At 45.3% G+C, this 22270-nt stretch overlaps 1 protein-coding gene across 1 annotated transcript in view; it reads left to right on the top strand.

Annotated features, from left to right (window-relative positions):
• DNAH11 (dynein axonemal heavy chain 11) overlaps positions 1–22270 on the top strand; it is a 3435931-nt gene that overhangs the window by 457603 nt on the left and 2956058 nt on the right. Inside the window, exon 7 of the mRNA XM_086939827.1 lies at positions 16343–16576. Within this exon, the coding sequence (XP_086795953.1) occupies positions 16343–16576 (234 nt within the window). The remainder of the gene's footprint in view (positions 1–16342; positions 16577–22270) is intronic.

Below are 22270 nucleotides of genomic sequence, written 5' to 3'. Positions count from 1 at the left end.
CGCTAGCAATGTCAGCTCGTAGCCAGATAATCTCGCACTGGTAAGGTGTTGTGTCTTGGTTCTGTTCATGAGTGTATCCACAGCATGAGGAACCATGACCACTAGCATGTTATTCATCACCAAACCAGCAGATTGTCGAATGGAAGCCGCAGCTGCCGCAGTAGCTCTCAAACAACTAGGTAACGCTCTAGCTACCGGATCTAATGTTGATGAAAAATACGCACAGGGGCGTTGTTTATCACCAAATTTCTGTGTCAGAACACTCAACGCGCAACCTTCTCTCTTGTGAACATAGAGCGTGAATGGCTTGCTGTAATCGGGTGTGCCCAATACAGGAGCTGAACAAAGTGCATTTCGTAACTCAGAAAAACTCTCCTGACATTCAGCAGACCATGGCACCGGACTCGGAACATTTTTCCCAGTCAAAGCTACCAACGGTTTTGCTAAAAGAGAAAAATTTGGGATCCACTGCCTACAGTAAGAGGTAATACCTAAAAAGGCACGCCCTTCTCTCTGTGTGCGAGGAACACTCATCTGCGTAATTGCTTTTATTCTCTCTGGGGTCAACTTCCTTCCCTCCTTTGACAAGAGATGACCTAGGTAGGTCACTTCTTGGCAGCAATATTGCATTTTCGAAGGTGACACCTTGTGATTCAAATTAGACAAATGATGCAATAATGAAATTGTAGCTGCTTTGCAAGTTTCCTTGTCATCGGCAGCCACTAGAAGGTCATCTACATACTGCACTAGAGCAGAACCTGGAGGAAGTACAAAGGAATCTAACTGACTTTTTAATGCATGACTGTAAATGGATGGGCTCTCACAATAGCCTTGTGGAGCGCGTTTAAATCTGAAGCTTCGACCTCCTAGACAGAAGCCGAAAATATCTCTGCTTTCTTCGGCTATTGGAATGCTGAAAAAGGCGTTTTTCAAGTCGATGACTGAAAACCATGTAGCTGTTGCAGGAATCAACGTTAATAATGCAGTAATGTCTGGAACCACAGGAAACTGCGGAACCACAATTTTAATAACCTCTCTGAGATCAATAACAAACCTATATACTGGAGGCTTTGTAGGATCAGTTCATTTCAAAATCGGTAATACAGGACTGTTACAGACATTTCCTCTAGTTTCTTCAACCACACCTTTCTTAATCAAATCTTGCACAATCAGTAAAAGTGCACGTTCACCTTCAGTAGAGATCTTGTATTGAGGAATTCGTGGAAATTTTACATTTGCTTTCAAGGTGACTACATATGGTGGTATTTCTAAAAGGCCTACATCATTAGGACCAGTCGCCCAAAGAGTATCAGGGAGTGAACGCAGCTCTGGCGGGAGTGCATCCATTGACAAGTACATCGGAGAGGTGATTCTTTTACCCAACGTAAGCTGTACTCCTTCCGGAGAACAGTACAATGTCGCATATAGGCGTTTTAACAAGTCTAAACCAAGCAGATTTTCATTACAACCTGTCGTCAAAATCAGGGGTGCTTTCAATTGACACGGTCCAACAGAAATAGACAAAGGACCAGATACGGGGTTGTAAACAGGGGCGCCTGAAAAACATACAGAAACATTTGTTAAGCCGGACAAAGGTGCGCCAGGGAGTTTCGCATGTATGATAGAACTTTTTGCGGCACCAGTATCCAACAGAAACGGTTCGACTACACCTGATGTTGCTACTGCGACATAAGGCCCACTCTGATCCACTGGAACTGATACTACTCCCTCTCTCTGTCCATGGCTGTCCTAGTACTCATTTTGTTGAAATCCCTCATCATTTTCACAATAGTCTTCAACATGATACTGTTGAGATCTATTTTGTTGGGCAGACTGTCCATTTCGTTGATCAAAGTGATTGGAAGGGCGATCATTCGTCTGTGGAGGCATAGCACCTCGTCCTCGACCTCTAGAATTCTGCACAAAACCACCACGACCTCTCTGAGCTGCTGCTGCGTTATTTTGCGCTAAGACTGGACACTCATTTTTATAATGACCCTCTTTCTTACAATACGCACACTGATTCCACTGATATTGTGGTCTCTGAGAACCATAATCTGTCCTTTGATACGATCCTTGCTGCGTATTAGTCTGATTCATGCGAGGCGGATATGCCTGTTGCAAAAGAACTTTAGTCTTTAAGTCTTTCGTTTTCTTATCTGATTTCTCTTTCTCCTCTTTATCCCTGTTTTCATAATACTGTGCAGTTGCAAGTATTTGCGCAGTTGTAGAGACAGCCCACGCACTCTCGGAATCTTTTAATTTATTGCATAGCTCGGGTAGCAGATTGTGTACAAATTTATCGACAAACAATCTCTGTCCTCCTTCTGTGCTCATATCCTGACCACTATGATCTACAAAAGTCTCTTCGAACCTCGTGAAAAAGTCGGAGACACTTTCGTCTTTCTTTTGCCTGCATGCGGACAACTTGTCCCAATTAACACGCAATGCTGGCATCAGAGTCTTCATTAAGTCGATTATCCTACCTGGAAGATTAGCAATTAGAGGTTCGGGTTTGGAACCACCTTTTTGCTGACCATCCGCTGCAATGATAGCTGCCCAATCACCGCCTAGGGCAACTGGATGATTCTCTTTACGAATTTTAGCCCAAATTGGTTGCGGAACTACATTCCCAAATAACATGTCAATGTCCGCCAGATTCATTACACAGGCCTCAACTGTTTGTGCTAATTCCTTATAGTACCCAGCAGGATTCTTACGCGGATCTGGCAAGGCCTGTTTCACTGCTAACACTTCGGCTCTCTTCCACGGAATGTGTATCCACACTCTTTGGAATTGCGCCCGAGCGGCAGCAATACCATTGACTGCATCAGCTTGTACAGCATTGCGCCAAATTGGAGGAACCTCCCTCATTGGATATTGGCGATTCAGCTTCGTACTACTTTTCTCTAAGTCTCTTGGTGAACGAAGTGATGGATCATTCCTATAACTTAAAATCAGTTCCATCGCTTCCTTTATATTTTGACCTACTATCATTCCTGCAGCAAACTCTTTCTGAACCTTAATTAAGTCTTCTAAATTCAATTCAGAGTCATCTTCTTCTAGTTCCTCACGTAAAAGAGAGCACATCTCGTCAAAGACATATCGTTGCGTTGGTTCATTCCACTGCATAAATGTATCTAGTACATCTCTCGTACTATATCTCCTACTTTTCGAAATCCATCTGAGAGCTGTGGAATCTAATATTCCCCGTTCCTCAGTACTTGGGAGCTGACTACGTCTTTGTACAGAGTCAGAAGTAGGAGTCTTAATCAAAGATTTATAGAAAGGAGACAGAATGTTAGAGACAGAATCAGTGATTCTTCGACAAACAGAAAGCGGAGTCAACATACTGGCAGATGCAGAGAACACAGTAGCAGTTGGAACAGATAGCGGGACAGTAGGAGTATCGAGGAAGATAGCTTGTGAAACAGTAGGTGTAAGCGATACAGGTATAGGTAGAGAAGTCGGCAACCCAGGAAGAGGAGGTGCCGTAGGAACATTTACATTAACCATAGGAGGTACAGGAACTTGATTCTGAGGGGCAGGAGCAGGAATACCAGGTTGTCCAGCAACGGGCAATTGAACATTTGGTACAGGTGGAGCCATAGTACCCTGTGCATACGGTGGTGGTGACCGTAACAAGTAAGACAACAGAGGATCGTTTTCGGGATCCTCTACTATCTTAGTCGTACTCGATGGGAAGGCAGGATAGCACTTATCTATCGCTAAGTTACGCTCTCTAGTGGCTATCTCCATTGCCTTCTCAGACTCGTTATCTTGCAGCTGCTTAGCCGCTTGTTCTAAAGTTAACTCTTGCTCTTTCTGTTCTTTCTTCAACCTTTTAATCTCGCTCTGTTTAGATTCTTTTCGCCAATACCGGAAAGAATCAAACATTGCCGGCCGGGCTTTCTTCTTAAACAATTTCACTTCTAAATTGTCAAGGATTTCGGGTTCAAAACTACCATGCAGTGGCCAACTAAGGACACCATCCTTTTCAGTGTATCGGACCCATACCTCATTATACGATATAGGACCCACACCATGCTTACAGTAAAGATCATATAGAGGAGTCCCAATCGGAGGAACCAGACATGAGTCCTCCAATCGTGAATCACTGTTGCAACCAAAACACGACAACATACAATTTCTCCGACTTACCATTTTGTAATCCGGAACACAGAACAAACAACACAAACAGGAATGTGCACTCGAACCAAGAACTTAGGCCTGCCAAAAGCGAACAAATGTATCGATACCCAAACTAAACCAAATAGATTACCGTAACCAGAACAACCAGTGATAATCTTACGAAACCAAACCAAACCAAGAACCAAAAAGGATTTTAACAACCCTCACGAAATAACCAGCTAGCAACCACTAAATACTTAACTGAGGCACTGAAGACGTCACCAAGGAGAAACCCGTCACGTTTCGCCGTACTAAGGACTGCACCTCGGGTCCAAGACAGGGCGACGGTCAAGGCAACGGACCACTGCAGCCGTCCTGAACGGGAACCCTCGTGGAAGAGAACGTCGGGCCACTTTTGCGATATGCCGGGATCGATGAAGTGGGGCGCCTCCCTCAGGAATCTTCACACGAAGCTTCTCGAACTCTTCAGGCTTTTGGACCGGTACCGAATGACGTCGCCCCACGTTGGGCACCAATTGGAGTTCTGGACTTTTTGGTTCCGTCCAGAGGTGTCGGGGAACAACACCCGAAGACCCCGGAGTTCCACCTGTCTTGGTGCACAAATAAACAGAAACACGGGCTTCTCGATGGTGGCGTCAAAGACCAAAGGTTTATTACTGCAGGGACACAGAAGTCACAGAAACTACACACGGGCAGATTCTAGGAGCCTGTTCGATTTGTACAAAGAGGGTTGCTCCTTATATACTAAAAATTGGGCTTCAGGCAAATTCTTCACATGTTAGTACATTCCCAAACCTTTGTGTCCTAAACAATAAATATTTGGCGTTGCACAGGAATCGTTGACAATATCTGATGTCAAAACATTACGAACGAGGGGTTCCCACTTTTCCATCATAATCTCATGTCAACTTTTCATTCAAGACCCGGACCGCCTCATCGTAAATTTCGTTACCTCCCCCTAATAAAGGCCCAGAAGGAAAGGAGCAGAGCCAGGTGCAGAAGATAGAAAAGCAGGATAAGGGATGTTTGTTGGTTGTAAATGGGCAAGGCTACCGGCTTCGGCCGCCTAATCATGATCAGGCCAACGACCACAAGAACCAGTATAGCAGGACTGGCCTCGGGCAGAGGAGGCAGCCTTTGTCGAGTCATGCAGCTACAGCGTGTTCTGTTCCAAGGTGCACGTGTCACTAAAGAGGTGAATTGCCGGCTAAGGCTGCGTGTCCTTAATCGAAATGAAGTAATCAAAGGTTATTGCGTATGTGAGGGCAAGAAACACAAAATGGCTGCCATGATCTAAGATGGATGCCATGGGTAGATCGGAGAAATGTTCGTACCAGGAGTACTCTTGCTCGTAGCGTAGCGAAAACACCAGGATATGCTAAATGGATCATTTGCGGTTCGCTGATACCAATATTATGTATTTCCGACAATATTGAAAACACAGGTTCAAATCGTCACGGAACCTCAGAGCTACTACACGAAGGTCATTTGGGGATCGGAAAGACTAAGTTGAGAGCCAAGGAAGGGTACTGGTGGCCCGGCATGGACATACAAGCAGGAAGTGTACCCAATGTCAACAAGCAGACAAGACTTCAAAACCACTGAGGCCAGCCTTGGGTAAATTCGACACTCCCACAAATCCGTGGGAAGAGCTATCTATTGACATTTTAGGTCCGGTTCTTGATGGACAAGGAACACAGAAATATGTGTGTGTGCTTATGGACAGGTACTCCAAGTGGCCTGATGTGAGAGTGGAAGAAGAAATGGACACTGAAACCGTACTCAAATTCCTAACAGACACCTTCCTGAGGGAAGGGATCCCCAAACTTATACTCAGTGACAATGGTCCACAGTTCACTTCAGATAAGTGGGCCAAATTCATGGAAAGAAATGGCATAGTTTCGAAGCACACATCCATATACCACCCAGCGGGGAACAGACTGGTGGAACGGTTTAACCATGTTCTGATGGGATCCATACAAGCAGCAATAATGAGAAACAAGGACTGGGAAAGAGAGATATGGCAAATGATATGGGCGTATCGAATCACCCCCACGAGCACGGGGTATAGCCCATTCCAGATATTGAGGGGCCGAGATCCATTCACGAAGGACAACAGGGCGTGGAAGGAGAAAATGGTAACCATCAAATGGTCGCCAGCCGTAGTTCAAGCGAATTTGGAAAGGGCCCAAGCAGTGTACACACAACACTATGACTCGAGAAGGAACGTTAGAGACACTGGATTAGAAGAAGGAGAATGGATGAGAGTCAAGTTGGCGGTGCTTCAGAGGAAGGGGGACAGCAAGTACAGTAGACCTCTCCAAGTCAAGGAGGTGTACGACAGGGCTGCCCTGCTGAGTGACGGAAACGTATGGTCCCAAGACCGCATGGCGAGATGCAACAAAATACTACAGTGGGTCAGTGGTGATCAAGATCAGGAAGGAATGGAGAGAAGCGGAGTGGAGTATGAACAGACCATGGAGGAAGGAGAGACTGATGAAAGGAACATAGGGGGCGAGTTAGGGGCGGAGAGATCGTCCAGCGAAGAGATGCCCCGACAGGAACAGAGGTCACAGGAGAGCCCGAAGGTGGGAAGCAGCCAAGAAGGTAGAGAAGACACTCTGGGAAGATCCAGTGGGAGAGAAGGGACCTCCACCCCGGTAAGGTGTACCAGAGGGGGGAGAGCCGTGATGAGGCCAGCCAGATTTCAGGACTATGATATGAGTGATGGACAGTGACTCTATAATGTTCACTGTTACATGATTTACTCCTGTACTTTTTATCTTTAGCTTTTCTAGAGTGCTTATACACAGTTAGTGGTCTAAAGGTGCTTCGGGAGGCCTGCCACACAACGCGAACTAGATCAAATTTGCGATTTAAATATTTTCTGAATGGAGGGATGAGTTACTGTAAGACACAACTGAAAAGTCCGAGTCATCGCTAGTATGGGACCCAATATCAGGAAGGCTCAATCTACCCAAATTTGTCTTCTAGAGCACTCTGAATGTAGTCAGACAGGGATCCTACAATCAAAGTTCGACCATTAAGAGATAGTCATCCTTTAAGATAGGATTTACCTCATTATGGAATGTTCTATGGCGATCCTCATAACCTGAAATATGGGTGCCTAGAAAGGCAACCAGAGCAGGTTGCAGTGTAGAGATAGTCCCGGATATCCACCCACAGCTGTTCTGTTCCCTTGTATCTGACCACTTTAATACCTGCCTCACCCTCTCCAGGGGCAGCCTTAGGCATGTTCAAGCTGTACACCTGCACAAGGCCACCAAACCCCAGGGGCCACCACGCCAATATATATTCTTAATATAATAATCCTCTGAGGATGGATACATATTTGCATGGCGGCCCCTGGCAGGGATTTGGCGGCCTCCGGCTCTGTTCCACTTCCAAACACCCTGATCCCCCCGCCTCTTCACTGGCTTCCACGCTCCGCCCGACCCCCTCTTCCGGGGCCCCCTACCTACGCTCCCTGCCCAGGGCAACCATGAGCCTAGAGCCGCCCCTGCCCTTTCCGGTCTGCTCCGAGTGACCTGGTTACCACTAGGCTATGGCCAGATAGCAGGAGCTCTGGCTGGTTGCATGGATGGCATGACCACCTACTGTCTCAAGCTCTTTACGGATAATATAATAATTTGTTTTGGTGCCGAAATTGACCTGCAAAATTCCTCTTTGTGGGCATCTAGCATAGGCGCACCCTTCTCCCAACTTCATTGATATCCAACTAGGCTTCCAGAATCACAGTGATCTCTCTAAACGGGATAGAGAGGACAAGCTTTGCTGCTATTGGTGATATTCAGATATTTTTGAGTGGTTTCTCACACAAAATTACAACCCGCATTCAGAAGCAGCCTGAGTGATATATTGGCGTCCTTAAAATAGCATATTTAATATTTAAACGACCCATGGTGGCATCATATGCCAAAAAATTGTGTATTGGCAAGGTATTTCTTTCATTCTTTCTTTACTGTATTTTGGACAATGGCCATAAAAGTAGATATTTTACAAAGGAAGCAAAATACAATGTCAGCTAAAAATATACAAATACCATGCATAAAATATTCTCACAGTATCCACATGCCCCATCGTTTGATTCATTGAGTCAAATCCAAAAATACACCTGAGCCTTTCATGCTCTGTGCATCTGCATTTGCTCAGTATAACCTTGTATGCTCATAGAGCTAGACATGCAATGATAATGCATCAGATACTTTGGTATTCTCTCAATTGCTAAGCTATATACTTAAATGCTTGGCTGTAGCCAGGGCCAGACTGTGAACCGAAACTGGGCCTGGCACACTGCTCAGCTGGTCCTCAGGGAGGGAAGGGGGGTAGTGCGGCCAAGCTGTTTCTTACCCAATTTTGTTACAGGGGTCCGATATTGCCAGCCCCAGTAACAAAAACAGCCGCCTGAGGTCCAAAGCCAGCCCCACCCTGGGGTCCACCGGGGAAACGCCCAGTCCCCGCTATGGCCAGCCCGGCCTTGGCTGTAGCCTCATATGCCATGAGAAGTATCCTATATGCAGATACAACCGAACCTCTGCTGTGTGGTCTCTTATATGTAAGTATGGCCTCATATGTCAATCCTGTTAAACATGCCAACAATTGATAGCATCCATAACCTCCAGAGCTGTTGTATAGCCACTTGCAAACACTGCAGTCAAATAGGAGCACAACTATTTTTGTGCAGAAAGTACAACCTCATATTACAGGTGTAAGCACTAGCTAAATGCAATCTCATAAGAACAGGTACACTCCCCCATATTAGTTTTTAGCTTCTTCAATTTAATGTATAGCCTTATGCTTAATGCAGTTTACGCATGGCCACAGCTTCGTATATGAAAGTGTAGGATTATATTTCAAAAGCAGCATCCTGTACTCATCTGTAGCCTAATACGTGCAGTTATTGGCCTTTATGTCTAGGTCAGCCTTAAAAGTGCGGGTAAATCCTTATAATCACAGGTTATTGTTATTATTATGATTGTTAGAATATATTTGTAAAGCGCAAAATCACCAACGGTCTCTAAGCGCTGTTACCATGAACCCGGGATGTCTTAACACCTGCAGATGGCAGAATTGGGGTGAACTTATCCAAACGCTTTGGTGAACAGGGTGGTCTTGAGTTTCTTCCTAAATGGAAGGAGAGTTGTCTCCCCGCGCAGACTTTCTAGGAATTTATTCCAGATCTGGGGAACCACAACTGAGAAGCACGACCCCCCAAGGTGGTTCTGCTGAAGCACCGACAGGCCTGCAGGTGAGTCACTGATGAACAAAGACAACGGCCAGGTGCATAAGGCTTCAGGCAGTTTTTAATGTAGCTGGGTGCCACTCTATACTTAGCCTTATGTGCGATGCACAGGCCCTTAAACCTGACCCTCTGCTTAATAGGGAGCCAATGTAACTGCCGTAGCAGTGTTGTTACATGTGTTCTTCTCTGCAATTTAAGGATCAGTCTTGCTACGTCATTTAAGACCATCTGAAGTTTCCTCAAAAGTTTATCAGGGAGTCATAGGTATACTGCTTTGCCATAATCCAGGCGTGAAAGGATTACAGCCGACACCATACTGCTCAAGGTAGTGAAGGACAGAAAGGGTACAAGTTTCCTTAATAGGTACATCAGTCCCACCCAACTCCCCACTATAGCAGCTACCTGGTTATCCATTGTTAACTTGGAGTCTAACCTAATCCCCAGGCTCTTCACTGCTGGCACCTGTGTTGGAGTAGTGCCAAGCTCTTGTGGCCAGAAGAGGCTAGACCAAGTGCTAGCCCTTTAGCAATAGCAAGGACCTCCATCTTATCTGAATTTACTTTGAGTGAGTTCAGAGTCATCCAATTCATTGTAAACTGAAGGATGTTCTGCACCTTGAGCTGTGCCAGAGAGGAATTATCAATGCGGTCAATTAGTTGGGTGTCATTGGCATAGTTGTATATCTGACAGTCCAGTTTAGCCAATGCTGCTATCAGAGGCTGGAGATAAATATTGAAGAGCAGAGGGGACAACGCAGAGCCCTGTAAAACTCACCATGGCAATGCACGAAGACCAGATTTACGTTCCCCTATTTGGACCTTTTGGGACTGACCCTTCAGAAAGGAAGCAATCCATTGAAGGACTGTCCCAGTGGCTCCCAGCCGAAGGACACGATCCACCAGTTGTACGTGGTTCACTGTGTAAAACGCGGCTGAGAGGTCCAATAGGATCAGCACCAAAGGGGACTTCCTATCAGCTTTTGTCAGTAGCTCATCTAGCACTGAGAGCATCACCAACTCAGTGCTAGTGTGAGCTCTGAATCCTGCTTGCCTGGCATGTAGCATCTGATTCTCTTCCAAGAAGGATGAGAGCACTCTGAGCACATGTTGCTCAAGCACTTAATCCAGATATGGCATTCTGGAGATGGGTCGAAATTTCTTCAGATTCTTCGGGTCTGCCCCTGCTTTCTTTAGCCGAGGGGTTACCATAGCTTGCTTAAATTTGTGTGGAACCTTTCATAATGCCAAGGACAAGTTCAATAGGGCCAGTATTTCTTGCCCTACCACTGGAAGGACTGTTCTGAGCACCCCAGGAGGGCAAGGGTCTTCCGGTGACCCAGACTTTACTTTAGTCATAATGTGGACTAAACTGTTTAAATCGATGGCAGTGAAGACAGACAGTGTACCTCCCTCAAAGTCTGGTGTGTCAAGCACCGGGAAAGGACACTGACTAATATGAGTAGTGCCTATTCCCTAATGATCTCTCTGACCAGCTCCCTGAGAACTTTAAACAAAAATGCAGCTGGGTTACTTACAGGCACTGCAGGTAGGCAAAAAAACATCTTCGCTAGGGGATTTAATCCAGAAGATCGGGGCGCGGGGAGAGGCTCTCCCGTGTACGATTTGATAGTTAGGAGTCCTCTGCGGGAAACCTAGTCTGGTGCCCTCGGCGTCACGGCCAAGATTTTTTCGCCTACCTGCAGTGCCTGTAAGTAACTCAGCTGCATTTTTGTCCTTTTTCCACACACCTTAGCGCGTGTGTAGGAGATCTTTTACACGTGGCACTCTTTTTGCTACTCACTCACTTCTCCTTGGTCCTGACGAAAGTCCCGCCAAATTTTTCTTCTGGGACTGAAACATGTAGACCGCCAACACCTAGTCAACTGAGTAGTCATAATTTTTCTACTTGTAGTTGCATCACATACTTTTAACTTACACCCTGGGCCGCCACTAATAAAGTATTGGGTAAGGATCCCCAGTGGTGTATTTTATTACTCACCTTCATCCACACCACACTGTTGCACGACACCTGCTTCGCTGTAGTCAGGCGTAGAAGCACAACCAGGCGGCATTCGGCTGCCTGGTTGGACCCCAATGATGAAGCATGACACCAACCAGGTTGGTGTGTGAGGGGTTTATAAACAAAAACCTATTGTGCCATAGCTGATAAGCTATACTTACAAGTGACCAGGAATACTAATTGATATTCCATTACTTCTACACAGTGGGCTAGTCCACATTGTTTTTCTAATCCTCCATCACTACCTTCACTTGAGCCTATTGATCATCACATTAATTTACCATCAAGATGATTACTTCCCTTCCGTCCTGGATGATGCTTTGGACTTGGCTCTCTCTAAAAAATAGAATGATGCTGATGGATGCTTTCAAATTCTAAGTAGGCATCACAAGCAATACACCATTTGTTAATGTTTTGGAGAATTGAGTCCTGAAACTGTGCTGAAACCGTTTCCTCTAACTCAGAACATACACCCAAACTTGGTTTCTCATGCACCACTAATACCTGTTTATTGGCAGTTGCCAAACGAATACTGCTTGTAATATTCTCGAGGTAGCATAACATCAAGGGAAATAGTACTGCAGAAAACAATATTTCAGACATACCGTTTTTCTTACTGCAATGTACATCTTTCTCTATATTATAGCTCCCCAGGTTCACCCTCCCGCCTGTCCAACATGTGACATCGACCCACCCCATAACACCCACCCCAACCTGTTCCTTTCCACACCCGACTTACCTAATTGACAGTAGTATTGTGGGACAGTCTGTTGCTGGCATCCCTATCCAGCCTAAACACTTAGCCATAGGCTTCAATGATCAAAATATAAACTGTTAGCACATCTACGTCAGTTAGAAATTAACAAAGCAGAAAACCGATGATACACTGTAGCAGTAGAGGAATGCTCAAGTGCGACTTGTATAATCCTTGATGACTTGCTTAATGCTTCAACTAGGGAATCACTATATTGGGCAGTTGGGTACTTGTATAAGCCTGCACTTTCTTCCCTGATCAGAAGGTGGATGGTATTGGACGAAAGCCAGGGGAGTGACATCTTGCCCCAAGACTGTATAGTCGGAGGGGTAGGGTCCTTTCATCGCATCATTATGTGGCACTTTACTAACAGTTGGGTCAGATCTAAGAATTTAGTTAAGGTCTTATCAGAGTTTGGGCAAGAGAAGAGACCCAATACCAGTTCCTGCAGAGAATTATTCAATCAATGCCCTATAGCCTGGTAGAGAGGATCAATGATGCCGTTCCATTAGCCGTTCAGTGACCCACACCACCATGAGATGTGAGGCTGGTCCGCATCCAGAGATGAGCACCAGGGGCAGAACAATGATGCTCCCTGGTACATCCTGTTGATTCAATGTGGAGTAAGGTACATGCTATTTAGAATTTTATTTGGATATATTTAAAGCATGAATTACAAGATACCATATCGGAGTATGATACGATTTGATGCCACTCTGAATCATGCAATGGTTGGCCTATGTCACCCTCCCATTTTGCTTAAAATAATTTTTTGGCCTAATCCCAGTGATGAAAATGTGCTTCATAAAGCCATCAGACCAAATATGCACTGTGCCCTAAGATGTAGAGTTCTTGGATTACATCATGGACAGTGGGTTCTGAGTCCAAGACAATAAACTGTGCCCTCTAAGAAGGAAATGACCTGCCAAGGATCACAAATTCTGCCCTGACTAGGTTGAGCATTAGCAGTTTATTGAACAAAATAAATCTGAGATGGTCGAAATTCTCCTTTCAGCCCACAATTCCACATGGGTCTGGGTAATAGAATTGATGAGGGCTAGCAATCCCATAAGGGGGTTCACAGGAGCACTTTCTGTTAAGTGGTTGACGGCACTGGAGAAAATACAATGCGGTGGACAGCAGCTGCGATGCAATTGATGGAGTTCTCAAAGGAAGAATTATGATCCTGGCTTCTTTTCCCCATGGGTAGACCCAACTGAGAAAGGAAGTGATCTGCAAACCAGCGAGCTGGCCACTGAAGCTGTACTACAAGATAATATTGTTCAAAGTCAACCAGAATTAGTTGTGAGTTTGAGTAGACAGCGCAACTCATCTGCAGCCTCTCTGCTAAACAGTTGCTTGGTGTCAAATCCAAGTCTTGAATAAAGTAACGGGACCAGACAAAGGAAGACTTGCAAGAAAAAATATATAGGAGATGTGAGAGCACAATCATCCTAATTACCGCTATCCGGCCCAAGTGTAGTGTCAACCAAAAGGTGAACTGCACCTTTAGTGACCAAGGTGCTCTCCCCAGACTATCTTCATGAAGATCCTCCAGCCAATGATGGGCAATGATATACTTTAATCCCAAGCAACCTGAATGTGATCATTTCTCAGTGCAGTAGAGGATCCAACTGGAGAGAAGGCAGGAGTGCATAGTTGGCACAGGGAGGGAAGATCCAGGATTTGGACCAGTTAACCATGAGTGCAGAAACTACCTTAAAGTCAGCCTATAGATGAGATATAGGGACAGGGTCCAGTTGTGCATCCCAGATGTAGAGAAGGATATTGCAAGTGTACAATGATGAAACATGAATAACGTCTCTAGTCGTTATACCCCAGTGATCACCCTGTTTCAATTTGACCGCTAGCAGTTCCTTTATGATCTCAAAGAGTAAAGGCGATAGACGGCGCCCTAGACAGGTGCCCCTACTCACTGTGAAAATACCCTGGCCATCTGAGTTGCATATAAAAGAGGAATCCATTTCGAACACATTGGGCCAGCGTCCATCTCCTGCAGCACTCCCAGAATAAAGTCCCAGTGGAGAGAGTCAAAGACCTTCTTCACATTTAAGGCAATGCATACAGCCCATAGGAGGGTGTCCCAGGAACTACGTATGACATCCTAAAGTCTTATGTGAGGTGTTATGGTCTGAAATAAAGCCTGATTGGTCAGGGTGTATCAAGAAGGAGATTCAAGGGCAATCCATTATCTAGTAATTTACTAAGCTTTTCAAGATCAGCATTGATGATTGATAATTGATGATCGGACGACATGCTGTTGGGTCTTTTTAGAGTTTATGCATCCTTGAGATGATGCCTTCATTTAAAGAATCTGGGAGGTGTCCCCGCTCCAGAGAGGCAAGATAAAGCTAAAGCAGTTGGGGTGCGAACGGAGAGGTGAAGAGTGTGGTATTCTGATGGAATCCGTTGGAGCCAGGTATTTCCGCCCCCAAGGCAGACTGTGTAGGACCAATATGAGGCCCTACAAAGACAAAGGAAGATCAAGATCATGCATAGCTGTCACAGTCAATCGAGGTAGCAATAGCAGGCTGGAGGTGTCAAGAGCCAAAGTGGTGAAGGAAGCTGGATCTTTATACAGATTTTTGCATTAAGCAAAACATGCATCATTAACAACCAACTGGGTAGTCAGTGTTTCTCCAGTAGGGAGAACCAAACGGAGTGGGCTACAACTCTAAGGCAGTGGCTTCTCAAGATGCACAAAGAGCAGACCTCCTCTATCACCCTCGTTAAGCGTCCTGGCTCGATAGGCTGCATAATCAAAGCACCACCATTTTCTAGACTGTCAAAGGAGGAATGACTAACAGATTTAACTTCTATTCCCTTGTCCGGGTTGATTGTGAGTATCTGCTCAAGAGTTTGCAGTGAAGCCAACCATAGACTTAGTAGAAAACCCACAAGTAACAACTTTAAAGGCTTCCCACTCCACCGTGGAGGAAACGCCGTGCCCTCAATGTCCACAAGATAGGAATCCATATGCTCATATAGTGATTGGTGAAACACTGTGTTGTCAAGCACTGACATTTGCAGACTCCAGGTCTGATATCATCACCAGCTGTCTTTGCCAAGATAATTCAATAGGAATGTGGTTATGGTTTGACCCCATCCTGGTGTATTACGAACCACAAACGATGCATCAATCCCTCTGGTATAACATATATCAGATATAATATCAAACCAAAATCTGGGATGAACCCTGCACTTTTTATACTACTTAAACAAATTTAATACAGCCATTCATAAATTAAATCCTTTGGTAATTCCACACCAACCCAACAAAAGTCACGAAGGAAGACATTTGCTAACGAGATTTCAGGTAGTGCTCACTACCTGTACCAGCGCACACAATTTAGCGAGTGATAGTCCAGGTGTTTTCCTTGCCTCCCAGTCTCATAAATATTCAAAATGCTCGATCTTTTTGCACAAAGTTACTCAAAAGATTAAAAGCGACCAAAGGCTTTATACAGATGGTTCATCTGGCCAGCGTGAAAAGACTGGCCCGGAAACTAGAATGATAATGATAAAAATCCATAAATATTCTTGCTGAAACTGATAAAGGCATAAACAAAACATGAGGAATCACAATAGACCAGATCAGAAGACAAAAATGTTCACTTTGGTCTTCAACTAAACCAGTCTTAGGAAAATCCATCACCTACAAATAGTACTCTGAAAATCTGATGAATGCCTTTCAGAACAAGATGCAATTCATTAAATCTCAGAAGATGGAAAGATCATCTTACTGATCAAACCCAGACTACCCGAAGAACATTCTCGTCATTTCAATTACTGAACTTCGAACAAGTGTGCACAACAGCCAATAAGCTGAAAGCCCCAGACAACTGAGCTGAGCTTAATGGCATATTAAACTATACACATGGGTGATACAACTGCATCCAATGAAATGCATTTTCCGTTTTTTTTAAACAGTAAAAACTTACTTTAGAACACTTTTACACTAAATGGTGTTAAAGTACTCAAGTGTATTCAGTGTGATTTCTAAACAAGTGAAGAAGTATGCAGCTTGAACAAATGCATTTTGCAATGCACCACAATGTTTCGCTTTAAAAATTACTGTTTAAAGATGCATATATTGCAAAATGTGCTTGATGTAATCTTCGTTTTTTTTCTAGGCTGTAATCTACCTGTCTCCTGAAGACCTCCTGAGAGGGGAAACTGAAGAAATGTTAGAGCATGTGCAAATCACAGTAAATGTTGTCAAGACCTTTAAACATTCGTTCCTCCTTCACAGAGGGAGACTGGCAAAGTACTTCATCAACGGCAACGCATTTAGACCGTGGGACTTTCAGTCACATATGGTGTTTGCGAGGTTTGACAGGTTTCTTGGACAACTGCTTAAGATTGAGGTATTTATCACACTGTATAGCTTTTTAATTTCTTTATACATATCATGGAAGGGAGCTAATGTTGTAACCACATGTCCGGTTGACGAAAGTAATGAGACACAAATATGCACAGCAATTTGACAGCTGCCATCTTTTCAGGAACAATGTGTGTGACATTTCTTTGTTTGTGGGATGCCTAAGTGGGACATTCACATCCCTCATGTGACACTTTGAATGATGCATTTTTCGGTAGCAGTTGTAAAGACCACATGTGCAATTCAAATAAGAATAGCAAAACTAGAAGTACCTGGACTGGGAAGAACAATCAGGATGAACAACTCCCACATAAAAATGGACAACTTGAGATTTTTTTAAATTGTCCTATGTCAGGTCTCAGTTTACATTTCCTACTTCTAGGAGTATATTCGTTTCTATGTAGTACATATCCTGCTCTGACATTGCAGCTCTCCACTCATCAGAAAACCGACTCCACAGAGCTGAGGCGTGGAGTACACCTGGAATAGCAGGTTCGTGCAGCCCAGTATTGCACGCTCACCGCATCCATGAATCTCCCAAGTCGGAATCCACAGTCTTCTATCTTTGTCCTGAGGATCTATCCTCGTGGTGAATTATTTATTTATTTATTTAACACTTGTATGGCGCAGCAGATCATCCCCAAGGGGATCTCTCCGCGCCTAGGCATGGCACTAGCAGGTTCCAAGAGCAATGCAAACCCCTAAAACATCTAGGATTTTAGGCTTTTTTTTAAGTGCCCCAAAGAGAAACAGCAACATATCTCTTCTGGTAACCTGTTCCAATGAAAGGGGGCAAGATAGGAAAATGCACGCCCTCCCATTCTAGATTTATTTATCTTGCAAGGCACTAACAGGTTTCGATTGCTTGACCTGAGGAGGCGACCGGGGACATAAGGCCTCGTCTTCTTCCTTGAATAGGCTGGCACCAGGCCTCGACTTGCCTTAAACACCAGTGTGAGAAGATCGAAAACTGCTCTTTTTTTGACGGGCAGCCAGTGTAGGGCTTGGAGCAAGGGTCGCGAGGGGGAACGTCTAGGTTGATGACTGGGTTAGCAGAGGAGATGTTTGGCTCTCTCCTCAGGGTGTCCCCTGAAATGCTCTTCCCTTCTAAGAGGCTGAGGGCCTCTCTAAGTGTTTCTAGGTTCCATGTGCTACCTCAATGCACATTTTTATCAGACCTCAAGATTCTGTGGCTTTATCATGGGAGAAAATGTCGGTTGCAGCCCTGTCCATCAATTACAGGAGAAGTATTCACCACCCCCTGACAACCATCTGACCTTTTCTTAACTCTGAGTATAACCACTCAGTCTGCCGCAGGTGAATGCTCTTCATCCACTGACACTTCTGTCTCAACGCTCAGCACTCGCAGCAGTATACGGGGATCATACAAATGATTCTGAAACAATGGGTGCAGCTCCAATTTACGATTCCCACTATTTCGATGTGACAATGCTGTAAAATTGCCCAATTTGTTAATCTAGCCACTGACCAGCTATACTTTTATTTTATTGTTAACCAGTTTTAATTTAGTTTTATCTTGATGTTACAAAGGCATGTCAATAACAGTCGATCCTTGTGATATAGACGAATACTGTAAACCCCTCCCGTTCCTTACATGTATTGCAATATAGATAATTTGGGAGGAGTCGTTGGTCTACAATATTGAAACATGAACATATATAAACTGTAGGTCAAAAACAGCTGAAGTTGTAATGAATAGATAAATACATTTGGAGTGCTGTTGTCACCACTTCCATTGTCCACACTTCATACTCTTTTATTGTGATTGTACAGAGGTGATGAAGGAGACACACAATAAACCCTCCCCCCGTTGTCTTTACTACCCGGCCAAGCAGGGAGGGTGAGCAGATTAGGGGAGCATGGTGACCCGCAGTAATCCCGTACTAATTCTTGTCAGCCAGGGAGTCCCTCTTTGCGTGTCTATAATTTGTAGAACAGAATGTCCCATTCTGCAGCTATAGGGATCCTTTGCAATCCTCTGGCCTCCTCCTCCTGAGGGCAGCCAGTTCAGCTTTATCCCAATTAAGTGTCACAGTGCACTAGTGCTTCAGTCCCGGGAGCGTATCAGCTTTCCAGAGCGGTCCTGTGGATCTACAGGCCATAAGCAGAGCCAAGTCTATGAAATGTTTTGTTACTCTTCCAGCCTGCTTATGCTTAAACAAGCCTGCAACCTCCATAAAGTACAGATGGTCCTGGCCCACAACCACCAACAGTATGCCCATGACCTCCCACTATAAGACCACCACCACCACCACCACCACTGGGCATCGCAAGAGAATGTGAGCCATGCTGGCACCTGACACCGGGGGCAGGAGGAGGCAGACCCAAACATCCTGTGTAGTCTCGCCAGTGTGTGATGCACTCTGTGTAGAATTTTATAGTGTATGTATTGGAATGTAGTCTTTCGTGACAGCTTACGCTGATATTGGAGTGCCCTCTTCGATTCATTGTGTGTCAGTTCTTGACCTATGTCTCTTTCCCAGCTTCAGTAGGTCGGCAGTAAGGGGTCCTGTGCAGTGTACACTACGGCTCTGGTGAGCCAAGTGATGAGCCAGCTGCCCCTGCCAATGGTGTGGAGTGTGTGTACTAGCAGATATTGTTCCGGATAGGTGTTGGTGATGCGCCACAGCCAATTCAGCTCCACCACCAAGAAATGGCCCATAGGCAATTCACAGTCCATCTGCAATACTCAAGTGGTATGAGCACACCACTGCGGAATAGAGCACCTAGGGTACACAACCCGGCATCTTCCCATAACCGCAATCCCTCTCAACCAATTAGTTCACAAAATGTCTCAATCGAGCTGACACCAATCTGGCGGGAGTATGGTGGGACAAGTGGCATTTGGTGTAGACTCCTGCGGAAGCTTTCCTATGCTATGCGCAGCAGACTGTTGGCCTCATGGGGAAGTCTCGCTTGTGGTAATAATACCTCCCTAATTGCACGTTACAAGCGATTGATTGAGGGCAATCCTAACTCTTCCAGCAGGTGCCCTGCCAGCCAGCGGGCGGGCCATTGTAGATTTGCTGCTAGGTAATATTGCCCAAATTTAGGGACTCCTAGGCCTCATTTGTCTACCAGTAGTTGCAGCTTGCGCAGCGTGACTCTATGCACACCTTTGTTACAGATGAAACTCCCTAGCCCAGTGTTAGGTTGTGGGAAGTATTACAGGGTATACCCAGGGACCCCATGACATACAAACTGTTTCCACCACCAGTTGGGCATGGGATAAATTGAGGCGACTGACCAGAGCCACGGAACTGTACTCATCGGCACTTCCCCTCCCGAATGCTCACTGGTTCCCGATATCGGGTGAACGTCTGGTACAGCGCACCTTATCAACACTTCACATCTCCAAGCTAGGAGACTTGTATCCTGGGGGTCACGTCTTCTTGTTAGTGGAAGATGCACACTACCAGGACTGTGGCTTCATGGATAGATTTGTCCTAGGTCGCATCCGGTCCACTTTACGCGCAACACTGCCGAATTTTCCAATTGAACCAGAGTCGGTCCCTCCACGTACAATGCTAATTGAGAGCACACACAGTACACACCTAATTTCTAAACTGTATAAAACGAGTGCACACCTGAGACCCGTAAGTGACAACAAAATCCGCAAAGGACTGGGAGGCTTACCTGGGCCACCCGATAACTGACGATCAATTGGCCAAGTGCTGTGCAGTCACAAAGGAATTTTCCCTCAATAGCAAGCACAAACGAATCCATTTAAAATGTTTGCACCATGTCTCTTTCACCCCTGCCAGAGTGCATGAGATAGATCACTCTAAACCACATAATTGCCAGAAATGCGCAGTGCCTCAGGCTGACTTTGCAAATCTTGCATGGACATGCCCTTCACTGCAGTCCTACTGGGAACGCATCCACAACATTTGAGGGAAAATGGTTAACTTGCCCCTCATACCCACTCTGGAAGTGGCTTTACTAGGTACACAGTTAACTTCCCCAAAGGGGTCAGACGGTTCGCATCGCTAGGTCTGCTTCTGGCGAAAAGGGAGGTAGCAATACATTGGGGACGAAAAACCGTGCCTATAGTGCTGAAGTAGCTGAATAGCTTGGCCTAATGTAATGTACATAGTGACACCTATGCCAACCTAATGCCCAGTTCCTCTCGACCTAAAGATATATGGGGCCCATATCGTTCATATGTGGAAGCTCTATGGCGCGCCTCCAACTCTCAACTGGAGAATGGCATTGTCCCTGTGGGTGTGAGGTGATACATTTTAACGTATTGGACTCACCTTGTGACAAGCACCACTGACACTTATGGATGATAGAATTGTGTGGTCCTGGAGGGTTGATATGCTGGGGTACTGGAAGTGGTAGAACACAATATGGGCTGGGGCGGAGGTTTGGCCTTCGGAGAGATGTTGTCATGATATTATTGTATTCTTCAAGCCAGGGCTGTCAAATATTGCACCTAAGGCAAATTTACAAAGTGTATATTTTCTTCTGTGATGATTACAGTGTAACTATCAAGGCAATGCTTTACATATGTGTGTATTTTGAACCGACGTAAACTGGAAAAAAAAGTTAAAAAAAAAAGTATTACAGGGTGGTATAGTCACAGGGAGGTTGTGGAACAAATGTATAAAATAAGGAAGCATTCCCATTTTAGACAGGGACACTCTCCCTTGGACCATGAGTGGGAGCGTGCTTCAGAACGCCATTTGGGGTGAAGAGAGGTGATCGCTCTAGTGAGGTTGCCATCTATGATGTCTTGCATGTCATGGTAGATGTGTGAGGCTAGATAAGCGGAATGTGCGGGGCTCCCAGCAAAGGAGATGCAAATCTAGCATCAGGTGTTGAGGTGGACAATCAGGGGCGATCGAGATCAAGCATGACTTACCCTAATTCACTCCCAGGCCTGAGGCTGATAGAAACTCCAACAAGATATCTCTGATATGCCATTTTGGATATCTCATTCATATATTAAAATGTCATCAGCATACATGGATACTATGTGTCTCACCATCTAGGGCAATGCCCCACGTCTGGCCCTGCTCTCAGAGCCTCTGTGCCAATGGCTCCATCGCCATGGCGAAGAGGAGTGGCAGACAAGGGTAATTTCTGGCGAGTTCGCCTGCTCACTGACAATGGAGGAGAGATTAATTATCCAATTTTTATTCGAGAGGGGGCTCTGTGTAAAAAGTCTGATGGACCTTTGTAGCTTGCCTGTTACTCCCAGGGATGTCAGGGTTGAAAACAGGTATCCCCAGTCCACCATATTGACTGCCTTCTCTAGGGCTTACACTATGAAGCTGCATGAGGCCACTGGGCAGAGGCCAACTCCATTACTCTGTGAATCTTACGGATGTTGGTTGTGGTGGAGCTGCCCGGGATGAAGTCATTCTGGTCCGGATGAACCAGTCGTGGCATGTGCTCAAGTAGTTGGACCCCAATGATTTGGCTGAGAATCTTGTAATCCATCGAAAGCACAGATAATGGGTGGTTCAGAGTTACTTCCAGTGATCCTTGTCTGGTTTTGGGAGGGATACAAGTAGTGACTCTTGGAGCGATGGCAGGAGCAGACCCTCTATCAGTGCAATCTGGTACTGTTCTAGGAGCTAGGAGGTTCTCATAGGTTTCACAGAACTCAACAGGAAGTCTGTCAAGTCTTATTCATAGCTGCACCCCTCAT

Source organism: Lissotriton vulgaris, chromosome 10 (assembly GCF_964263255.1).
Source record: "Lissotriton vulgaris chromosome 10, aLisVul1.2, whole genome shotgun sequence".
NCBI classification, from domain to species: domain Eukaryota; kingdom Metazoa; phylum Chordata; class Amphibia; order Caudata; family Salamandridae; genus Lissotriton; species Lissotriton vulgaris.
Note: the sequence above shows the minus strand (reverse complement) of the source record. Positions and strands in the feature narration are given on the sequence as shown.